We start from the raw sequence: 22,955 nt of genomic DNA on the forward strand, positions 1-22,955 counted from the left end.
AAAGTCACCTTTCAAGGAGCAAACAGGACACTAGGGAAGGAGAGGGAAGGGGAGGGCTGTGTATGGCTGCTGACTCTGGAATCTTCAGATCTGTTTGGATGAATCATTACCTATGACTTTCACGACAGGAATCTGATTTGACTAATCATGCAACAGAGACTTTTATTTCTGTCTTCCAGCCCGTGAACTCTGTCAGGTTCAGTTATTACTTAAGCAACAAACAAACAACTGTCTCAGGAACACACTTATCCTCTAGAGGTGCTTGCTGAGTATTGAGTAACTAGAACACACTCCGTCACCCACATGCCCCTTGTCACACAAGAAAAGTGAAATTGCTGTGGGATGAATGTAAACTTGCGGGTGTTTCCAGAAGTCAGGAGTCCGGCCACACGTAAATGCTAAGGAGGGAAGTGAACCCCGGGGCTTTCCCTGGCCGGTGGCTGAGATCCTTATTTGGTGAAGCTACTACCTGCTCCCTGGGTCCCAGGGCCAGTCTGATGGTGCGGGATCACAGCGGGGGAAGTGTAGCTGCAGGCGCCCCAGCCGGAGGTGATGAATGGAATTCCAGGCAGCTGGAGTCATGCTGGCTTGGGACGGTGGCTTGGACACCAGACTTCCAATGACAGACATATTAAGCAGCAGCGCTCACGGCAACTGGTGCACCCACAGAAATGTAACCCACACCTCGGTTTCGGGAGCCGAAAAATGAAAAGAACGTTTAGGGAGAAAAAGAAAAAAAAAAGGAAATAAAATGATAAGCAGAGGGTAATTTATTACTCTACGGGTCTGTTCTGTAAATAATTTGAGACCCTGGAGCCAGATGGTGCTGCAAATCCTCCAACCTCCAAAGGAGTCACGTTAAGAAGCACGAGTGGGCACAAAAACTGTTTTTCAAGACACAATTTCAATGTTGGCTTGAGGGAAGTGGATAAGAATAAGTTTCCTTAACATTCCTGACTAGAAAGAAGCGGTCAGCTCGCGTCCCCTTGATCAGAATTCGCATATCGCTCCCAAGCGGCCAGCCCTGGAAGCGCCGCAGCAATTGGGAGAAGGGACTTGCCCGGGGACTCCGGGGCCGGCAGCTGCAGAAAGGATGCCCTGACGCGCCGTGGGAAGCCGAGCCCCGTAGCCGCCCTGCTGGCCGGCGCGACACCTTACTCACGTCCCTCGCGGGGCGGGGTCAGGCGGAGGACAGGCGTGGGGCGAGGGCAGGAGCGCGGCGCCAAGTGGGTCCCATGGTCCCCACCCCACCTGGATGGATGGACGAGGGTCAACAAGTACCCAAGAGGGAACTCCTTCAACAACTGATTTCCTCATGGTCCTATTTACCCCGTCGGGCTCACTTTTTCCCGTACAAACGGGCTCGTGTCCACCCTTCAGCCGTCGCGCAGGCACTCAAGGGAACGGGTTTGCCTGAAAGCCCCCCTAAGGGTCTTGGGTGGCTGTCCAGAGCCCCGTCGGCTCGGGATGCGCACAGAGCGCACGGGGCCGCGCGGCGCCAGAGCCAAAGTGCTGAGCCCATGAGCGCCAAGACCGCGTGGGCGGGCACCTAATTTTCTGAGAAGTTCCAGTGCTCCTCGGCCCGACCCCTGTCGCCCCCCTTCCCCTTCTAGCTGGAAAGTTGTGCGCCAGGCAGCGGGGGGCGGAGAGAGGAACCCAGACGGGCCCCCCCTCCCGCTTCCTGCCCGGCGGCCTCCCATTGGCCAGAGGAAACCCCAGGAATGTGAGCGCCTCTTTAAAAGCGAGCGGCTCCGCCGCCTTGCCAGCCAGTGCACTCCGGCCGGCCGCCGAGCGCTCACCACGGCGAGCTCTCCCCGCGCAGCCTCCGATCCCTCGGCCTCCGGGCGTACCGCTCCGCCCCTGCTTCTCCAGCGCTCGGTACCGTCGCTGCGCCTTCGTCGCCGGCCCCGGCCTCTGCACCCGTGTCCACACAGGTAAGGAGTCCCTGGGCGGCCGCCGAGGACCAGTGCTGCCCTGGCCATCCACCTGGAGCTCCCAGGCTTCGGCGCCTCAGGGACCCCGGATCTCATACTTTTCGTCTTCCCCATCCTGTCCCTCCCAGCCGCTGGGGGACTCTTCTCATGGAAGGGCTCCAAGGGCCATCCTCTCCAGCCCTGGGGTTCACAAACCAACTCGCCAGGACACCCCAAGATTTTCTTCTCCTCGTCTTCCCTAAACCTTTCTATCAGTCCTCTAGAAAAGAGTTTAGACTCCCCCCGTGCCCTCCCCGGGCCCCCAAACTATATCTCCTGATGCTGCTGTTTACCCTCAACTTCTTAAGGCACCCCGCCCCCCGATTGTTGGTCTTGCCCCACAATCTCCTCCCCTCAACTCTCTCGTTTTCTTCCTGCTGCCCTCTCCAAAGTAAGTACTGTTGCCCCTCGTTGCCGCAAACGTGGAGCCAAAGGGGGATCCCCAGGGACCCGGCCCCAAGCCCAGCCAGGTTTTGCCCACCCGCCCTGCTTGGCTGCCTCTGACCCTGGGCTCTGTGCTTCTTGCTGCAGGCTCCCTGCTGGGCACAAACAGCTCCACCATGGGGCTGGCCTGGGGACTCAGTGTCCTGTTCCTGTGGCATGTGTGCGGCTCCAACCGCATTCCAGGTGAGTCTGTATAATACCTTTTGAGGGGGGAGGGAAGAGGAAGAGGTCTGGTTACCCCAGGTGTGCCTCCCTCCCATGCACTCCCCTCCCAGCTGCTTCTCCCCTGAGCCCTGACCGAACGTCGGGATGCAGGTTCCCTGTGACTCTGGTGTTTATTCAGCTCTTTCGGTGGCTGCCAGGAGCTTTCACCCTGTCCCTCTGCCCCACACCCCAGAGCTGAGCCCCACCCCAGGCCCAGCCCAGAGAGCTCACCGTGTGTCCTGCTCTTGTCTAATAGAGTCTGGGGGAGACAACAGCGTGTTTGACATCTTTGAACTCACGGGGGCTGCCCGCAAGGGTTCCGGGCGCCGACTGGTGAAGGGTCCTGACCCTTCCAGCCCAGCTTTCCGCATCGAGGATGCCAACCTGATCCCCCCTGTGCCTGACGACAAGTTCCAAGACCTAGTGGATGCTGTGCGGGTGGAGAAAGGTTTCCTCCTCCTGGCCTCCCTGAGGCAAATGAAGAAGACCCGGGGCACGCTGCTGGCCGTGGAGCGGAAAGACCACTCCGGCCAGGTCTTCAGCGTGGTCTCCAATGGCAAGGCGGGCACCCTGGACCTGAGCCTGACCGTGCAGGGGAAGCAGCACGTGGTGTCGGTGGAAGAAGCACTCCTGGCGACTGGCCAGTGGAAGAGCATCACCCTGTTTGTGCAGGAGGACAGGGCCCAGCTGTACATCGACTGTGAGAAGATGGAGAATGCCGAGCTGGATGCTCCCATCCAAAGCATCTTCACCAGGGACCTGGCGAGCATCGCCAGGCTCCGCATCGCCAAAGGAGGTGTCAATGACAATTTCCAGGTGAGGCCTCTTCAATTCCTGGTCCATGGGGTCGACTGAGAGGCAGCTGATCTGCCAGGAGGGCAATCACAGGAGAGGCAGGGGTTCTAGGACAGGAAATCCTGCCTGTGTATTAAAGCAGCGGTTCTCACACTTCAGGGAGCATCAGAGTCACCCGGAGGACTTGCTACAATGGGTACTGCTGCACCCCACCCCTAGAGTTTCAGATTCAATAGGTCTGGGATGGGGCCTGATAATTGGCATTTCTAACCAGTTCCAGGGTGAGGTTGGCGCTGGTGTTCTGGGGACCAGACTTTGAAAACCACTAAAGGAAACAAGAAATAGTTTTCCTATAACAGTCTGTTCAAAACCTTAAATGCTCTTTATGCTCTTCTCAAGGAAAGAACTTATTTCAAATGTGTTCCAGCAATTACAATACTGCTTGAAGTGGGTACTTTTAGGAGCAGAATAAATACCACTTTGCTATTTGATTCCTCATGGGGATGTAACTGGTCTCAAAGAAAAGATTAAAATAGTGGCTATTTGCTGCTGCAGCTTCTTCCATGCTTAAACGTCTAGATCTTTGTATCTGTGGCTTTGAAACGCCCACATTTAACTCTTTGACACTGGAGAGTGTCATTATATCCTCCGGTCTCAGTATCAGATTCCATTTCCTGTGTCTCCGAGTAGGCTGATAACTGAATTCTTTGTACAACACTGAAGACTTGGCACAAGACACAGTTAAGATTTTTGAAGTTGTTTGGCTGTTCATGTTGGTGTGTTATTTTGACATGGTGATCTTAAAAGGGAGTTCTTTGAAACTTCTAGAACATCTGTTGTGTGCTTTTCCCAGCATAAACAGTCTCCCCCACCCACTGACCCCCGCCCCCCCTCCCCCACCAAGCATCTACAAATAATGTGTGTCCTCTGCCCACAGGGCGTGCTGCAGAACGTGAGATTTGTCTTTGGAACCACACCAGAAGACATCCTCAGGAACAAAGGCTGCTCCAGCTGTAAGTATTTTTAGGGCATACAGGGAAACTGGGGCAATTCCACCCAAAACAAGTTGAGAAACGTATGCAATGGTGGTTGTGCATAAATTACCCCGGGGAACATAGCTAAGAGGTACATAAAGGTGACCTCCAACAGCACACACACGCATCCCGTCCTCCTGCATCCCTCACCCAAAATGAAATGTCTTTTACGGCTAGGAACCCTGGGGACTGGCAGGTGAGGTCTTCTGCTTGAAGATCCTCTATAACTTTCCCCATTGTGTTCCTCTGTTCCTTGGCAGCTACCAGTGTCCTTCTCACCCTTGACAACAATGTGGTGAACGGTTCCAGCCCTGCCATCCGCACCAACTACATTGGCCACAAGACAAAGGATCTGCAAGCCATGTGCGGCATCTCCTGTGACGAGCTATCCAACATGGTCCTGGAGCTTAGGGGCCTGCGCACCATCGTGACCACGCTGCAGGACAGCATCCGCAAAGTGGTCAGTGGCCTCCGCCCCCCCGCCCGCTAGCGCGAGCCCTCGAACGTGTACCACCGATGATGCTGAGGGACTGAAAGTGAGGCTGGACGCTAATGACCTTTCTCCCCCTTTTAGACTGAAGAGAACAAAGAGCTGGTCAATGAGCTGAGGAGGCCCCCGCTCTGCTACCACAACGGAGTCCAGTACAGGAATAGCGAGGAGTGGACGGTGGACAGCTGCACTGAGTGTCGCTGCCAGGTAAGGGGCTCGAGAGACTGAAATACGAATAGATGGTGCACTGAAGCCACAGTCTCTGGGGGAAGATCCAGATAGCCACACAGGCCCTTTTTATGTTCCACGGCCTGATAACCCAAATGGTGTCTTTTTCTTAAGATGCAGTTATGACATCTATAAAATCTTTAAATGCCCAAGAGTGTTTCAAAGTCTTAATGATACCCCAGGCTAAGTATCTAAAAGAACATATCTACTTAAACATCTCAGTAACTTACCTGCTTTAGTTCAAGGGCTAAGTGTTGAATGTCAGGTAAGTAAAACTTAGTTGAACTTTCTTCCCCCCAAGCCTAGTTCGTATTCAGCTATGACACAGAGATTCTTTTAATACAGTACTGATTGCTGTGCAAATCACTTAGCCCGCCATGTTAGGACAGAACTGTCCACTGAGCTCAGATGGCGCTGCCTGCAGTGTGTATGTCCTTCTGGATCCCCCCGCCCACCCTGCAACGCCAGGGGCAGGGGAGTGAAGGGGGTTTACCTGACTCATTGAGCAAAGTCAAGCCGAAATACAAATCACGGATTGCTGGATTTGCGAGTCAGATTTACTAAATTCCCATTCTCGTCCAATATAATATAAAGCCAGATCTATACATGAGAAAATACGATGCTCATGGATCTTCTTTTCCCCATAAAGATATAATTTAAAACTTTTCAAGTCCTGGCTGAGTTTCATGAGTTTGATTTTTAGACGCAGAGTAATAGATCTGACCCATGACATTCAGTGGTTCCCGCTGGAGAAACTCTTCACGCTGTCCTGTGCATGAGAAAGTGACTAAGTGGCAATTAAGAAAGCTCTCTCCGAGGGGTGGAGTGACAAATAACTAGCACCAGAACTGTCTCTACAGTACTGGTGGCTGCCAACATGACAGAGGCAGATCTTCTATTAAAATCATTCCACTAGAGCATTTAACAGCCCTGACCACGTGTCAACCAGTAATGGAAATGTTTCAATATGTAAACTTCGGCTTGCAATATATGCCTAGTAAACCATTTCTCCCTCACTCCTGCCCTGCAGAACTCAGTTACCATCTGCAAAAAAGTGTCCTGCCCAATCATGCCCTGCTCCAATGCCACAGTTCCTGATGGAGAATGCTGCCCGCGGTGTTGGCGTAAGTTCTTAAAACTGCATAATCATGCTTCAGCGACTGGATCAACTGTACATAGTGCTTGAACCCCACCCCCATCTCCATCAGATGTTTTTCGTTCAGTTTCTTGCTGCGACACCTGGTTAACTGATGGCTCGTCTGCTGTAGAGAGCCAAAAGTGCCCTTATGACTAAACTTGATTACCCCCCTGGATCACAGTACAGGCAATAATCTTGGTATAGCTTATTGAGAATGATTCTGTGCTTTGAGGAAAGAAGAGAGGAATCGGTAGCAGTGATAGCTCTAAGTTGACTGCTTTCAGAATTTGACCTTATGGCCTAGAGTCAAGAAAAATCTGCTCACCAGAGAAATGGATGGCTTTGGTGCGAGCACTGGACTTAATTGGGCCTGAAAGTTCTACCCATTTTGTATACAGACATAAGAGACCTAAGACAAAACAGCAGTTTGAGTGTCAGGGCCATAAAAGAAATAGGGCACTGTGTTGTTTCATGGTACCCAACCCCTGGCTTTTGTTGCCAGTATGAATTAATCACTTTGCTGAGACAGTATAGTAGGTACAAGTCATAAAAATGATTCATCACAACTAAGATAAATAAGACGAGAAAGTAGCACTCACCCTTCACACCCACACCTCCCACACCCACTGCACCTACACACACTGATCACAACTCAGAATAACCAGTCCCCTCCAGAGATCACTTCAGGTGTGGGTTAAAGGGAACAAAGCCAGCTGGGGACTGGCGGAGCTCTGAACTTGAATCAGGGATTGCTAGGAAAGCTTCCAGCTGATGGCAAGAGAAAACAAGTTCTCTGTCTCGTGTCAGATACAGCTAGACGTGACTGTAGTCATCGTGCCTGGGCAGATGATAAACAAACGCACTTTCCTCTTGTGAAAATATATGCAGAAAAGGTCCCAAATGCTAGGGTGAGAGAAGCAACATACTGACTAACCTCATGACCGACCTGGAGCCACAGCCCACAGCGGCTCTGCTGCCTTCAACTTCATCTGCCAAACACATGGTCTCTGGCTCCCCTGAAAGGCAGAAGTGACTCCTATAAGTTGCCTAAAACTCAAGTATTTTTGGAAGCCTGGGACTGGAACTGCCTACTGAAATATCTTAAGTCAGAAAAGGGAAACTCATTTGAAATGCAGACAGGAGGAGAGAGGGAGTGATGAATAGGAACACACACTGGGAAAAGGCTCAGCTGTACCAGCCCAGGCAAAGCATGCAACTGCTACAAGGCTGTGCACAGAATGACCTGGCATAAATCCCTTGGCCACTGGCCTGACAACTACATTGCTTGTCACCCTCTAGCAAGGGAAGAAGAAAGTCCTGAGCAGAGCAGTCTAAAGAATAGCTTGTTTTAATGATTGCACGCTAAATGCGCCCATGTCCTCTGCAGCCAGCGATTCTGCGGACGATGGCTGGTCCCCATGGTCTGAGTGGACCTCTTGCTCTGTGACATGTGGCAACGGAATCCAGCAGCGTGGCCGCTCCTGCGACAGCCTGAACAACAGATGCGAGGGCTCCTCCGTGCAGACACGGACCTGCCACATTCAGGAGTGTGACAAGAGATGTAAGTGTCTCGGCCACTTGGGGATGCGGAGAACTGACCTGTCCCTGTCGTCACCAACAGCAGCTCCATAACACAGAGGTTAAGAGCACAGGTTCTAGCCTCTGGACCTAATCCCAAGTCTCCCCCTTATCTATGCACCCTTGAGCACAACTTAGCCTCTCTGAGGCTCTTTCCTCATCTGCAAATCGGGGGTAAGAATAGTTCCTGATAGGGCTAGTTTGAAGATTTTGTTTAGATAATGCATTTAAAGGCACTAGCACAGAGCTTGGCTCATGGGAAGCACCGTATAACCATCTGGTTTGTCCTTTAGTTAAACAGGATGGCGGCTGGAGCCACTGGTCCCCGTGGTCGTCTTGTTCTGTAACATGTGGAGACGGTGTGATCACAAGAATCCGGCTGTGCAACTCTCCCAGCCCCCAGATGAATGGGAAGCCATGTGAGGGCGAAGCTCGGGAGACCAAAGCCTGCCAGAAAGACGCCTGCCCCAGTAAGTGCACGCGTCGCCCGGCAGCAGCTCTGCCCAGCTGGCTGGCTGGCATCTGCAGCTTCCAGCTCGGTGGGTCATGGACGGGGAAAGGTCCCTTCCTAGAGAAACAAATAGAAGCACAGTCCTGCACAGCGCAGCAGCTTCTTTTAATGGAAAACAGAAAGAACAATTTCAGACTCACCCTCTTCCAGAACATTCTTTCCATGTGTCAGGGTAGCATGAACAGACTCAGGAGAGTCTCCTGTGAAGGTAAGGCATTTGAAAATCGGCGTTAACTTTGGCCTGTGGTTCATTTTCTTACAGTCAATGGAGGCTGGGGACCCTGGTCGCCATGGGACATCTGTTCCGTCACCTGTGGAGGAGGGGTGCAGAAACGTAGTCGGCTCTGCAACAACCCCACACCCCAGTTTGGAGGCAAGGACTGCGTTGGTGATGTGACAGAAAACCAGATCTGCAACAAGCAGGACTGTCCCATCGGTAAGCCATGCAGCCCAGGACAAAGCCACTGAGTGCCATGGTTAGCGTTCACAGGGGGTCGGCTTTGAATGGTCCTGAGTGAATTGATTACTCTAAAATGCCAGACGGACAGCATAATCTCAACAAGCTATCAGTTGTTTAGATCCTACAATATTTTACACCCTGGTTTAAGTGTCCAGAATGGCAGTTACTGGGAAGCAGCTGAGACCCACCATTTACCTGTCTCTCTTGTCTCAGATGGATGCCTGTCCAATCCCTGCTTTGCGGACGTCAAGTGTACCAGCTACCCTGACGGCAGCTGGAAGTGTGGTGCTTGTCCCCCGGGCTACAGCGGAAATGGCATCCGGTGCAAAGATGTTGATGAGGTGAGAAGCTGGGAGTTACCAGACCTAGGAAAGCAGCTCACCTGTCCTAGTCATTTCCTTTGGCAGCGTTCTCTAAACACGAAGCAAACTGCTATTTCTTCCATAGTGCAAAGAAGTCCCTGATGCCTGCTTCAACCACAACGGAGAGCACAGGTGTGAGAACACAGACCCCGGCTACAACTGCCTGCCCTGCCCGCCACGCTTCACCGGCTCGCAACCCTTCGGCCGGGGCGTGGAACATGCCACCACCAACAAACAGGTAGAGCAGAGGGGACTCGTAGACGGGAGTGAAGGAGGGGTGTCCTCGAGGGAAAGAGCCACGTAAGGAGGGAACGTCATCTTATACCCTTCACAAAAAACAGGGAAGGGGGTGAGTGGACAACCTAGCTCTTAGAAACGGGACTAGAAAATCCACTGTACCTCCAGCAAGGAAAACAGGTCCATCACCTCTGACAATGCTGCTCTGGAACAAGTTGTGAGTGGATGGACTTCTAAGTGCCTAGGTGCTGAGCAATGTCAAGGAAAACGCACATAAAGCCACGTTAGCCTGTAACCTGGACATACCCAGGGGCGGATGGGGAGGACCCACACTCTTCCCATGGAGCTCTGTCTGTTCAGAGACGATGGGGATCTGGGTTCTTGGTTCTGCGGTGTCTGGGGACTCTCGAAGGCTCTGCCTTAATGTCAGGATGTACCCTCAGGTGTGCAAGCCCCGCAACCCCTGCATGGACGGCACACACGAGTGCAACAAGAATGCCAAGTGCAACTACCTGAGCCACTACAGTGACCCCATGTACCGCTGCGAGTGCAAGCCCGGCTACGCCGGCAACGGCATCATCTGTGGGGAGGACACAGACCTGGACGGCTGGCCCAACAAGGACCTGGTGTGCGTGGCCAATGCAACTTACCACTGCAAAAAGGTAGCCCCCGCTTTCCTCGCCCACCTCCAGAAAGCCCTTATCAAGGGAACAGGCTGAGGGACTTTAAATGCTTAAAAGTCTGAAAATGAAACTGAAAGATTAAATCATCCAAAGGCAGAGCAGCCCTAATTCTTATTAATATTAAATCACTTGGTGCCAAGATCATGAATGGGGCAGCAGGCCCTGTGGGCAGTCGTGTTCCACAGTCGATTATGTTGTCCAAAAAAATGTTCACTTCTCTACCAAATACTAGCAGAGCATGGCTGTGTTCCCAGCGTGTACAAAGTCTAGAGCGTTTATCTCTGGTGCCTGAGCTGAGCAAAAGGCATGCAAACTGCAGCTGTAATGTGTCTTCTCTTTCCAGGATAATTGCCCCAACCTTCCCAACTCAGGGCAGGAAGACTATGACAAGGACGGAATCGGCGACGCCTGTGACGATGACGATGACAATGATAAAATTCCAGATGACAGGGTAAAAAACGTTTTCTACTCCTCTTTCAGCTTTTGTATTCAGCAACAGCCTGTAACACCTTGAGATTCAATGAAGTGACTGATATCTAGGATCATCAGAAGTTATTTGTTGTGTTTCAGTAGTTTGAGGACATAGATGTTGCCAAGAGAATTTTTAAATGAGGGTTTTGTTTTTCATCACAACCTTCCCTTCCCCCGGTTGGAGCAAGAGGTTACAATATGTGAACAAATGACACTTCGCTCCCCAGATTGGTTTCAAATGTCTTCTCTAAGTCACATTAAGATTTTCTTTGAGCGCACTGAGAGCAGTGATGTTGAGTTTCTATTTACATCTCACTGACTCGTAACCAACAGCAATTCATTTTTCATTCATTATGTCCTGGCTTTTAACTTTTGCAGTGACCATTTTACAGAGGATTCAATTAGTATATCCACTAAATAGAAAATAATTGTTGCATATTTTCACAGTTTTATAAATATTCTGCATGTGGTGTGAGGCGGGCTTCATGGACCGTGTTGTAAAATGCTCTGCTTCTTCTCTTTGCAGGACAACTGTCCGTTCCATTACAACCCAGCCCAGTATGACTATGACAGAGACGACGTGGGAGACCGCTGTGACAACTGCCCCTACAACCACAACCCAGACCAGGCTGACACGGACAACAACGGGGAAGGAGACGCCTGCGCAGCAGACATTGATGGGGACGGTAAGGCACTCCCTGACTCCAGCGGGCCCCAGTGTCTCTCACTTGGCTCTCAACCTTGAGCAGCCCTGGCTGTTAGTGTGCGATTTGGTTGAAACAGCTGAGGCTGGAGATTCCAGCTCTTACCTGTCCCCTGTTCTCTGCAGGTATCCTCAATGAACGGGACAACTGCCAGTATGTCTACAACGTGGACCAGAGAGACACTGACATGGATGGGGTTGGAGATCAGTGTGACAACTGCCCCCTGGAACACAATCCAGATCAGGTCGGTGGATGCCTTTCAGAATCTTTCAGTAAAGTGTTAGAATATCCCTTTCTAGGCCCCTAAAAAATAGAGGAGTTAAACAGAGTTCAAACATTACCACGGCTCTCAGTGCTCTCAGAGCCAACTGTAATATTTTCATGTGAACAGTTTGCCTGACATGAGTTCCTCGCAGAGTCTCATAGGTCTTTAGTGTGACAGTCTTGTAATGTCAATCCTGTCTTCTACAAGAAGGTCCACGTGACTTGCTCAGCGGGATCTACCATTGTTAAGATAAATTATACAAAGAAGAAATCTGTGACTGACGACTCTACGGGAATATTAATCATATTTGAAACTAAGAGATGGAAGAAAATATCCCTAAGCACGATACACAACCATTTTCATGGCTAATGATATAATCTGGCTGCAAGAAATTCAAACTAAAAATAATTCCCCCAAACTGGAGAAATCCCTGTTTCATTGTCATTCTTCAAGTGTTTGGCATTGCAAGCAGATAATTCTCCATAGCACTGCCAGGGAGTGCTGCAAACAGACATCAGCCAGAACAAGTTCCTTTTCTTGTGTAATTGCTCATCATTATTTTCTAGCTGTGAAAGTTAAGGCATTGTTCTGAAAACATAGAAACCAGCTTTTAAAAAATGGGAATATTTTTAAAAGATTCAAAAAATGAGAAGTCCAGCTGAGCTCCTAATGTTTGTTCGTTTGAGCTCCTATAAAACAGAAAGCGACAGGATGAATCTCTTTGGGGCCGTAATGGGAAAGCATGAATGATCTGGGATAGCTTTCCTGATCAAATGGCATTGAGGGTCATCTATGTTGAGTTTGGATCTTACTGTAAATTAAACCTCAATGCCGTTTAACCTCCCTGGATGAGTTTTTGGTTCTTCCGATAATAATAAAGTTTATAACAGTTAATGAATCATGTAAAAATCTTAATGGCAAAGAGCATAAATACTGGCAAGAAACATTTCAACTTGTGTATAAATAATCCCTAAGCATCCCACATACACTGAATAATGTAAAAGAGTACTCTTGAGAAGTACAGTTTTGAAAAAATTTAGAATTCTGACTACCTGAGCCAACAGTTGACAACCATTATGGACTAGAGATATAAAACCAAATACCTAAAAAAAGAAGAAAATAATTGATCCCACCATATGGATTTCCAAGTATGTATAAAAAGCAGTGCCATGTTGCCATGATTTAATGACCTAGAGTAGACGCTGACGTGTCAACAATTTCCTAATTGAAAACTTAAATGGAAAATAACAAATTGTACTCAAAGAATTTCATTTATCATTAAAATATAAGCAGTTAACATGGCATTCCATCCTTGGGGATTAGTTAATGCTTTCTATTGAATTTTATTTCGACAGTTTTCTATTTTAAAAAAAACAACAACAAAAATCCCTATTAAAACTGTCATATGAAAACAAGAGTCAAGAAGAAAAACATTTAAAATCTGTTAATATGACTAGCTTTTGGCAGTGGCATATAGACTTCAAACCTCACTGGCCGAATCCAACACTGGAGAATCTTACATAAGTTCTCTTTAGCATCAATGATTCATACTCCAATTGACCCTCTGTTTCTGTCTCTTTCAGCTCGATTCTGACTCGGACCGCATTGGAGATACCTGTGACAATAATCAGGACATTGATGAAGACGGCCACCAGAACAACCTGGACAACTGTCCCTACGTGCCCAACGCCAACCAGGCCGACCATGACAAGGATGGCAAGGGCGATGCCTGCGACCATGACGACGACAATGACGGCATTCCTGATGACAAGGACAACTGCAGGCTCGTGCCCAATCCTGACCAGAAGGACTCTGATGGTGAGTCACTGGAGCCACTTTTAAAGAGAGTCACTGAAACCATGGCTGTCTGGATTCAGGAAATAAAAACAAAGCTGAATGCATTTAAGGATGAATAGACCAAATGTCAGCTTTGAGAAGACAGTGAATTTCTGGCACCAGTCACGGTTATTTCAGAATTTCACTGTACTCTTGCCTTTTTGGCCTCAGGTGATGGTCGAGGTGATGCTTGCAAAGATGATTTTGACCAGGACAACGTGCCAGACATCGATGACATCTGTCCCGAAAACGTTGATATCAGTGAGACCGATTTCCGCCGATTCCAGATGATTCCTCTAGATCCCAAAGGGACGTCCCAAAATGACCCTAACTGGGTTGTACGCCATCAGGGTAAAGAACTCGTCCAGACCGTCAACTGTGATCCTGGACTTGCTGTAGGTGAGTAGTGAGTTCTTCTAACGAAAGGCCAGTGCATAGAGGGGAAAGAAGCAAATATAAAAGCTGTCAGTCGTGTGTGTCCCCATGGGTGCTAAAAAATGCCTAGGAGTGTAACAGAGAACTTCCCGAAGGCTGCAGGTTTTAACCTGGGTCTGGCCTCCTCTTCCAGGTTATGATGAGTTTAACGCTGTGGACTTCAGTGGCACCTTCTTCATCAACACCGAAAGGGATGATGACTATGCCGGATTTGTCTTTGGCTACCAGTCCAGCAGCCGCTTCTACGTTGTGATGTGGAAGCAAGTCACTCAGTCCTACTGGGACACCAACCCCACAAGGGCTCAGGGATACTCCGGCCTTTCTGTGAAGGTCGTGAACTCCACCACGGGGCCTGGCGAGCACCTGCGGAATGCCCTGTGGCACACAGGAAACACCCCTGGCCAGGTGAGAACAACACCCTGCAGAAGGGGGAGAGGTGCTAGACCAGCACAAGGGATGCTGTGCTTTGGCCAAGCCTCCCGACAGGGAATCTTACATATCACGTTCCCCGCATCACCAACTGCAGCATTAAGTTCTGCTTTGAAAAAACATCCTAGGGTCTGAGAGGGGAGCACACTTCAAATCCAAAGGCAGTTTTAGCCTCTTCAAACAAACAAATAAAAGTTCCTCTTCTCTCTGCTTTATATGTACATTCAAGGCTACACATCTAATGAAAAAGGCCTTCGGAAAAAAATCCTACATTGCAGCCCTCTAATTTAGGTCAACTCTGTACCTTTCAAGCACCGTTTCTCATGGAATGAAATATAAATCTCATAATGAGGCTGTTTCAACCTTTTCGTTTCCTTTTCCTCCAGGTACGCACGCTGTGGCATGACCCTCGTCAAATAGGCTGGAAAGATTTCACCGCCTACAGATGGCGTCTGAGCCACAGGCCAAAGACAGGTTTCATTAGGTAAGATTGCTCTGATTAAATTGCACTTAAGTCACACTGACGGGAGAGAAGGAGAGGACCAAAAAGCAAGGATGTCACTAACGCGACTTCCTTTTTCCTGCAGAGTGGTGATGTATGAAGGGAAGAAAATCATGGCCGACTCAGGACCCATCTATGACAAAACCTATGCTGGCGGTAGGCTAGGGTTGTTCGTCTTCTCTCAAGAAATGGTGTTCTTCTCCGACTTGAAATATGAATGCAGAGGTAGGAGCAAAATGACAGTGAATATACCAGTTGACATCCCTAGTTCAGACCAATACCAAGAATGCCAATCATGGGAGAGGCTGATTTAAAGGCTATTTTAGAGAAAGGGTTATTTATATTTTGCTGTTGAAGGCATATGATAAAAAATGAAATAGTGCCTATGAACTGCGGCTTATGAAGTGCTGAGTCCTTGTGAACCATTTTAATTTAGCAATCTCTGTTCTCTTCATAGCCAGCGCAAAGTAAACTGCAGACAAGCTCCTGTACAGTTCAGACCCCAGCAATAATACCTAAAAATTTTTTAAATTTTACATTTCTATGTCTTGCACACCACTTAGTTTTATTCATGCCATTACGGCCCAGGTTGTCTTTCAGAAACTTTCCCTCTTGGAAAGGAAGGGAAAGGAGTATTGCCTTCATGTTGGCATGTTAAATTAATTTTCACTACTAACCTTTGCTCTTTTTTTCATTTAGTGGTTACTTAAGCTCTCACTGAGTCTAGCATTGGGTCTCCTACAAAACAGGTGCTTAATAAACGTTTACTGGGCCAAGCTTGGAGCCCACAAGATGAAGCACAGTAAAAAAAATATGGTTGCTGTTACTCAATATTTAAATTATGGTGTAATCTTTGAGTCTTAAGTTGTAAAATAAAACTCCCTAGAGTTTTAACACGGAAAGACTTAGAAAGCACAGCATAAGTTCTAGAAGGTTATGCAGTGTCAAGCTCCTAGCAACCATGTTCCAACACACTAACGTGTAATTATATAAGCTGACAATCTTAAAATATGCTTTTGACATTATAAAAGTAGAGCTATGCCTAGGTTGTTAACATATTAAGGGATATTAAGATGACAATGCCTTGATGAATTAGTTTATGTATTTATGTGTTTGTCTATTTATTTAACAGATTCCTAATCATCAAACTGTTGATGAAAAGACTGATCATAACCATTGCTGGTATTGCACCTTCTGGAACCATGGGCTTAAGAAAACCCCCAGGATCACTCCTCCCTGCCTGCCTTTGCTCTCTGCTTGCATCAGTGTGGACTCTTAGAACATGTGACTTGCCTCAAGAAAATGCAATTTTCCAAATCAGACTCAGCATTCAGCCTCTGAATGAGAAGAATCTTCCAAGGATATAAACAATGACTTTGGTTGGCTTTTGAAAAATCAAAAGCATCCACTTGCTTCGGTTGGAAGGTGCCTGTCCCACTCTGCTTTTGTCAGGGCAGAGGGCGATTGTGAGGCCAGCTCTGAGCAGTGGACTCCAAAGCGTTTTCAGGCGTGTGAGAGAAGGGAGGACTCGCTAGAATTGACAAACAAAACCAGCCCTGACCTACTCCCTCGGGAATGGGGGGGCGGGGCCGAAGCCCTAAGGGGAGGGCGCATACCCAAGAGACGATTGTATGAAGAAAACATGGAGGGACTGTTCCTTTTTCGGTACTAAATCATTTTCAGGGGAAAGACTGTTGATGGATTTCATGATGCTGACCCATGTTAGCTGATTGACCCACGTAAATAGGCACTTAAATAGAAGCAGGGAAGGAAGGAAAAGACTGGCTTGTGGACTTCCTCCCGGATTTCCACCCCTTACACATCACCTGTAGCAACCAGAACAGGGAGTCAGAACTAAACCAGCACAAGGCAGTGCTGGCTGCCACTGCCTGGTTATATTGAAATTGTCAGCTGTATTCCAGACGTAGCTTGTGCAGATGTAGCAGGGAAATAAGAAAACGTACCATCTCAGTGAGCACTGGGCTACCTCCCAAGGGAAAGGTAGCCGTGCTTGTATTTTTATGGTTAGAAAGGCACAAAATTATCAACTAAGACATTCCTTTTCTCTCTTTTTTCCTGAATATCATGGAGTTTTCCAATTTTCTCTTTTGGACTGTAGTTTGGTGTTTTCTTTTTGTTTTTACAAACATTTTACAATGTAAAATATTTATTTTTTACTTATTCTGGAGGATCTGTCTGAAAGACTATTCATGGAACAGGAAGAAGCGTAAGCATATCATCTTTGCTACAAGTCTTCATGACTGTAAGATTGTAAATACAGATTATTTATTAACTCTGTTCTACCTGGAATCTAGGTTTCATATGGAAAGTGTTTGAGAGCTGGTAGTTGAGATTGATCAGCAAAACTTTCATAGGAATGGCACAAGGAAATCAGCACAGCAAGCTGCTCTTCATTTTGTGCTTAGACTGAATGATTTGGGATTCTTCTTTTTTCCTTTATTTTTTCAAGTGGAATTATTTGGTTGTCCATTTGCAGGTGTTTTTAGTTTGCAAAGAAAGCCAGGAGGGCTTTAATACTGTTTTGCTCCATCCCTTGTGCCTATTTCCAGGGAGATGAAAAGCATCTACATTTATTATTTTTGCCTTTTTCCAAATGAAAAAAATGACAAAGGTGAAACTTGTATACAAATATTACCTCATTTGTTGTGTGACTGAGTAAAGAATTTTTGGATCAAGCAGAAAAGAGTTTAAATGTCTAACAAACTTAAAGCTACTGTAGTACCTAAAAAAAAAAAAAGTCAATGTTGTACATAGTATAAAAATTCTTCACAGAAAAGTATTCCCAATAAGGAAATAGCATTGAAATGTTAAATACATTTTCTGAAAGTTGTGTTTTTCTATCATCTTGTATACCATTGCTTTATTTTTATAAATTATTTTCTCATTGCCATTGGAATAGATATCTCAGATTGTGTAGATATGCTATTTAAATAATTTATCAGGAAATACTGCCTGTAGAGTTAGTATTTCTATTTTTATAAAATGTTTGCACACTGAATTGAAGAATTGTTCGTTTTTCTTTTTGTTTTGTTGATTTGTTTTTTGCTTGTTACCCTCCTCCCTGTTTTTACTATTTGCCAATACTTTTCTAGGAATGTGCTTTTTTTGTACACATTTTTATCCATTTTACATTCTAAAGCAGTGTAAGTTGTATATTACTGTTTCTTATGTACAAGGAACAACAATAAATCATATGGAACTTTATATTTATACTTACTGTATCCATGTTTATTTGTTTTCTGGCTTTATGTTATGAGGTATGGGTAAATTCCATCCTCAAACCAATAGAGTATATACAAAAAGAAAACACAGTAAGTAACAGGAACATTCGTATTTCCTATACGATTTAGGAAGACTGAGTTGCTTAGATGACATATTTGCTGGATTTGTGGAATAGAAGAACAAAACAAAAATTAACCTGTCATATTAAAAACACAGCAATGAGAAATGTCTCCCCGAGATGTGGGACCCAAAAGGATACAAGTTCATATTTTACCAGTGTCACTAAATGTCATTTATTGAATCCTTTTCAAAGTCCAGTTCTGTTTCTAAAAACAATGAAAAAGGAAAACAGGAGTGAAGCACACAGAATTCACAGCTACATCTTCTGAGCCATGAATGAGGGCACTGGGTGGGCAACACCATTGCACGTTGTGGAGAAGCTTTAGAAACGTTAACGGAGGAAGAACTGTCCTCGAAAAGTTGGGTCAAACTCTACAGGTAACACTTTTTGGAGAACGACTATACCTTTGGTCAAAAACGGATGACTACAGAGACAGGTCGAATTTGGACGAAATCCTAAAAACATATATACATGTAAAAAATCAAATTATTTTGTGAAGAGAAGGCCAATGCCTTACAATAAGCAGAACTTGAGTTTCAGGTGGGCTAACCATGAATGGAGAATACTGGCCAATTTTTAGTTTTAATAAGAACAGGTAGAATAAAAAAATTTATGAGTAGGTTAAAGGTCTCGCTTTGAGATCCATTAAAACAAAAAGGACTGGCTGAGTGAGATAGACTCTTTTTCCTTGTTGATCTTTCTCTCCCATTCTAGAAACATCTATCTAGGGTAGCATAGTCCTATATAAGTACAAATTGCCAAATCATTTTATGGTATCCAGGTGAAGAGTCAGGAACTAGAAGGTGTTGGTAATGGTTATAAAATTTGGAAAACTGATTTGAAAGAAATAATTCTTTGAAACATGGCATTCACTCTCTGAGCAGCTCAACGTGTGAAGTCTTGGGAGAGAATTCTAATTCACTTTTAAGTAACAGAACAAAAGTAACTCAAAATATCAAGATGGGACAGAAAAAAGTGTCTGGGAACAGGAGGTTTTTCCCAGGCATGCTGCATATTCACTCCAAGACTGACCTTCGTATCAGGTTGTACTAAAATACAGGATGTGTTAAAAATTAAAATTATGCCATCGGGGTATAGCTTTTTCCTTCTATTTTATTGTCATGCATTTCAAAGAGTTGGATAGGACGGCAATTTTAGGTCCTCTGGGAATTTACAATAAAGGTGATGCCAGTAATTTTCTTGAGGAGTCATAAGTAGAAAAACCTCAAATTTTAAGATCCTAAATTCATTCCTGAAATGAATTAGCTCTTGCTCTTTTATATCTTTTCTTCTCTATCTTGTTCTGGGGCAAACACTCAGGTCTAAAAGGAACCTTAAAATAAAAACTTATTTTTTAGTAACATTTTCTTTCCCTATCAGGGCCTTTCTTTTTTTTTAATCTGGAGCCTTCATGTTGAATATATTATACAAATTCAGCTTGCCAGTTCTTATTAGAGGTACTTTCAGTTGACGTGCTATGGAATGGTGTCACCTCTTTCAATGGTAAAATTCACTACTTAAAATCATTCTGTTTTCCTTTCCTTCTCTTAAACTCTTGTAACATAAAGATTCACTCTGCCGCAAATACCATTTGCAGGAACAGTTTACAAAGGCATAAGCTCTCTCTCCAACACCTATCTCCCTCTCCCCTTCTCTCGCTCTTTCCTGCTCTCCCTCTCTCCCTCCCTCTCCCTCTCTCTTTCTCTCTCTCACACACATACACATACATGTCAAACACCAGAAGCACATGGGTTTAGAAAGCCCCACTCCTCTGAAAGGCTTATGGGCAAAAATGGCTCCTCTCTATCACCACTGCAAATCCCCATCCATACCACCTCTCTCCTCTGATTGTTCTGACCCAAACCCTACGCCACACACGTCACTCCTATGAGAGTCCAAAATCATGACTTTTAACCTCTGCTGGCAACCCACGGCAAAACTCTTAGCATCAAGACAAATTACACTGTAGCACGTTAACATCAACAAGAACCACTGCTGTTTTAATATAAACTGAAAAAGGCTAGAAAAAGAAATTGCCTATCAATTCTTCTGAAAACAGTAGCTATAGAAGTCTTCACTTTAAAAAGTCAAGCAAACTTGACGTAAGCAATCACTAATATTATCCAATATCAGTAGATGAAAACATTCGAGCGAAAAATAATAATGCTACATATACATTATTCCAAATTTTGTTAAATACTGCACAATAGTTCTTTTTTTTTTTTTTTTTTAGAATCAGAAATAAATTGGACTTCTAGTTCTAATGCCAATTCATCATATGGAGTGTTGACATAAAATGTTCTCATGAATCCAGGCTACTCACTTTAACTAACAAACCCTCTCTCTTCAAATAGTACCACAGGTTATTTTTTTTTAAGTAGCTGATCTTTATTTGCTGCATTGTAAAAGGCAAACTCTGAAAGAAAATAACTAAATATAATATATGTAATAATTCAGTCAAACTTCTGCTTATGAAAAGTACCATTACTAATAAGATAGCAAGGATAGCCTAACATTGCTTTGTTGAGAAAATTCATTTCTCTCCACGGCAAGTTGTACTTACTTAACAGGCATTACAGAGGAGGAAGGAAGGGAAAGCAGGGGCAAAGCTACAATTCATGGTGATCAAATCTGTCTAAATCACAATAAAGTGGCAACGTATCAAATCAAATACAAAACAATCATAGCATTTCAACTAGTTTTAACGTAGCACACATACATAAATGTTGGTTTCTATAACGTATCCCTGATGTTGCAAATTTAGCAATAAAAAATTTTCCCAGGAATTTCAATGAGGAAAAACCACTGAACAATTATACCACGAGTCTCAAAAATATCAAGGAAATGTGATCCAGAAAGAGAGAATCCAAACATTAAAATCATCATTTGAGGAATGGTCTCTATAATGCATTCATTGAATTCAAAGAATTTGGAAAAAATGTGATTTAACTTAATTTACCAGCTTTCTTAAAAGCACACCCCAGCAAGTCTTTGCTTAAGATTCTTTACATTCTTCTGTTACATCTTCAGTCTCCTGTTCATCTGCACATTAAAAACAATAACCAAATATGTCAGAAATCTGTGCATAATTAAGAAAAACCATCAGCCTATAAAACATTAAATCCTTTTACACATGAGACAATAATCACATTCTCATTTAATATTGGACAGCTCACCACAAGCTGCATACAAAATTTACAAGAAAAAGTGAGAGATAAGGTGCCTGCCTTCATTGAGCTTATAGCTGAGGGAGTTTTTTGGGTTATGAGAGCTAAAATGGTTTTGGATTTGGAGATAGGCATTTTTTCTTTGTACTAAGTTTCTGGGAAGCAGGGTGAAACCAAAAGTAAATGTAAATATTACAGTTAGGGTAGATTAGAACTAATCCCTTTCATTTCTTTAATGTGAGAAACAAATTGTGACTCTAACAGAAATGGAATGGAAATATTCTTCTTAGTGAGAATGTTATCAGAAAAGGCAGAATGGACAACAGTACCAAATAAAAGAAGACAATAAAATAGAATCAGGAGAAACTGGAACCCTCACACACTGCTGGTGGGAATGTGAATGGTGCAGGGGCTTGGGGAAAGTCTGGCAGTTCCTCAAAAGGTAACCAGAGACCCAGCAATTCTACTCCTAGGTATGTGCCCAAGAGAAATGAAAACATACATCCGCCTAAAAACGTGCACACCAAGATACATATAACAGCCCAAAAGTAGGAACAGCTCAGATGTCCATCGACTGATGAATGAATAAAGAACATGTGGTAAACCCACACAAAAGACTATTATTTAACAATAAAAGAGTAAAGTACTGATACATGCTCCAACATGGATGAACCTTGAAAACATTATACTAAGAAGCCAAACACAAAAGGCCACATGTTGCATGATTCCATTTACATGAAGTGTCCAGACTAGGCAAATTCATAGAGTCATAAAGTAGATTAGTGATCACCTACGGCTGGGGGGTTGGGAGAAAATGGGGAGTGACTGCAAGTTGGTACAGAGTTTTTCTCTGGGGTATGGAAAATGATGTAAAATTGATAGTGGTGATGGATACGCAATTCTGTGAATATACTAAAACCCACTGAATTGTATGGTATCGTTGAACGGTGGCCCCAAAAAGGTTATGTCCACATCCCAATCCCTGGTACCTATGAAACTTATCTTACTTGGGAAAAGGGTCTTTGCAGACATAATTAATTAAGGATCTTGTGATAAGATCATCCTGGATTATCCAGGTGGGCCCTATATTCATTAACAAATGTCCTTTTAAGAGAAAAGCAGAGGGAAATTTGCGACACACGCAGAGAGAGAAGAAGGCAATGTGAAGACAGAGTCAGAGACTGGAGGGATGTGGTCACAAAGCGACGAAGCCAAAGAATGTCAACAGCCTGAGAAAGTGGCAGAAGCAAAGAAGCATCCTTCCCTAGAGCCTCCAAGCAGAGCGTGGCCTTGCTGACACCTTGATTTCAGACTTCAGGCCTCCACAACTAAGAGATGATAAATTTCTGTTGTGATCATTTGTTGTGGCAACCGCAGGAAACTAACACAGGTATTTAAAAAAGATGTCAATAAAGCTGTAATTTTAAAAATCAACCTAATAATTAAGGGTAAATGATTTGGAGTTTCAGAGAGTGAAGTGAGAAATGTAGTGATAGTGTCAATGCATGGAGAGGAAACAGTAAACAGGATGTAGAGGAAGGTGGGATGGATGAGAAGTGCACCTCAGTAGCCCACACATGCAATGAGCGATGACAAGACCACAGCCCCTCGCCTTCATAAGTGCTCGTCCTTCTCTGTGGAGTGT

General features: G+C 45.3%; 2 protein-coding genes across 3 annotated transcripts in view; one reads left to right on the plus strand and one right to left on the minus strand.

Annotated features, from left to right (window-relative positions):
- Positions 1 to 1,778: 1,778 nt before the first annotated feature.
- Positions 1,779 to 18,012, plus strand: THBS1 (thrombospondin 1). Of its 2 annotated transcripts, XM_060147031.1 has the most exons (22): positions 1,779 to 1,934; positions 2,505 to 2,600; positions 2,878 to 3,437; positions 4,354 to 4,429; positions 4,711 to 4,910; positions 5,025 to 5,147; positions 6,199 to 6,292; positions 7,694 to 7,867; positions 8,178 to 8,354; positions 8,658 to 8,831; positions 9,069 to 9,196; positions 9,303 to 9,455; positions 9,898 to 10,116; positions 10,481 to 10,588; positions 11,135 to 11,294; positions 11,438 to 11,556; positions 13,161 to 13,395; positions 13,585 to 13,812; positions 13,982 to 14,253; positions 14,664 to 14,761; positions 14,865 to 15,004; positions 15,912 to 18,012. In XM_060147031.1, exons 2-22 carry the CDS (start codon positions 2,534 to 2,536, stop codon positions 15,917 to 15,919), a joined length of 3,513 nt encoding a protein of 1,170 aa, XP_060003014.1. In that variant the 5' UTR covers positions 1,779 to 1,934; positions 2,505 to 2,533; the 3' UTR covers positions 15,920 to 18,012. The 2 variants fall into 2 exon arrangements, with proteins under 2 accessions (XP_060003014.1, XP_060003011.1); XM_060147028.1 differs by lacking the exons at positions 1,779 to 1,934; positions 2,505 to 2,600 and having other exon boundaries at positions 2,624 to 3,437.
- A 3,126-nt stretch (positions 18,013 to 21,138) lies between these two features.
- Positions 21,139 to 22,955, minus strand: part of FSIP1 (fibrous sheath interacting protein 1) — a 195,565-nt gene continuing 193,748 nt past the window's right edge. Inside the window, exon 11 of the mRNA XM_060164296.1 lies at positions 21,139 to 21,185. Coding sequence (XP_060020279.1) covers positions 21,139 to 21,185 — 47 coding nt within the window. The remainder of the gene's footprint in view (positions 21,186 to 22,955) is intronic.

This window comes from Lagenorhynchus albirostris, chromosome 1 (assembly GCF_949774975.1).
Source record: "Lagenorhynchus albirostris chromosome 1, mLagAlb1.1, whole genome shotgun sequence".
NCBI lineage: Eukaryota > Metazoa > Chordata > Mammalia > Artiodactyla > Delphinidae > Lagenorhynchus > Lagenorhynchus albirostris.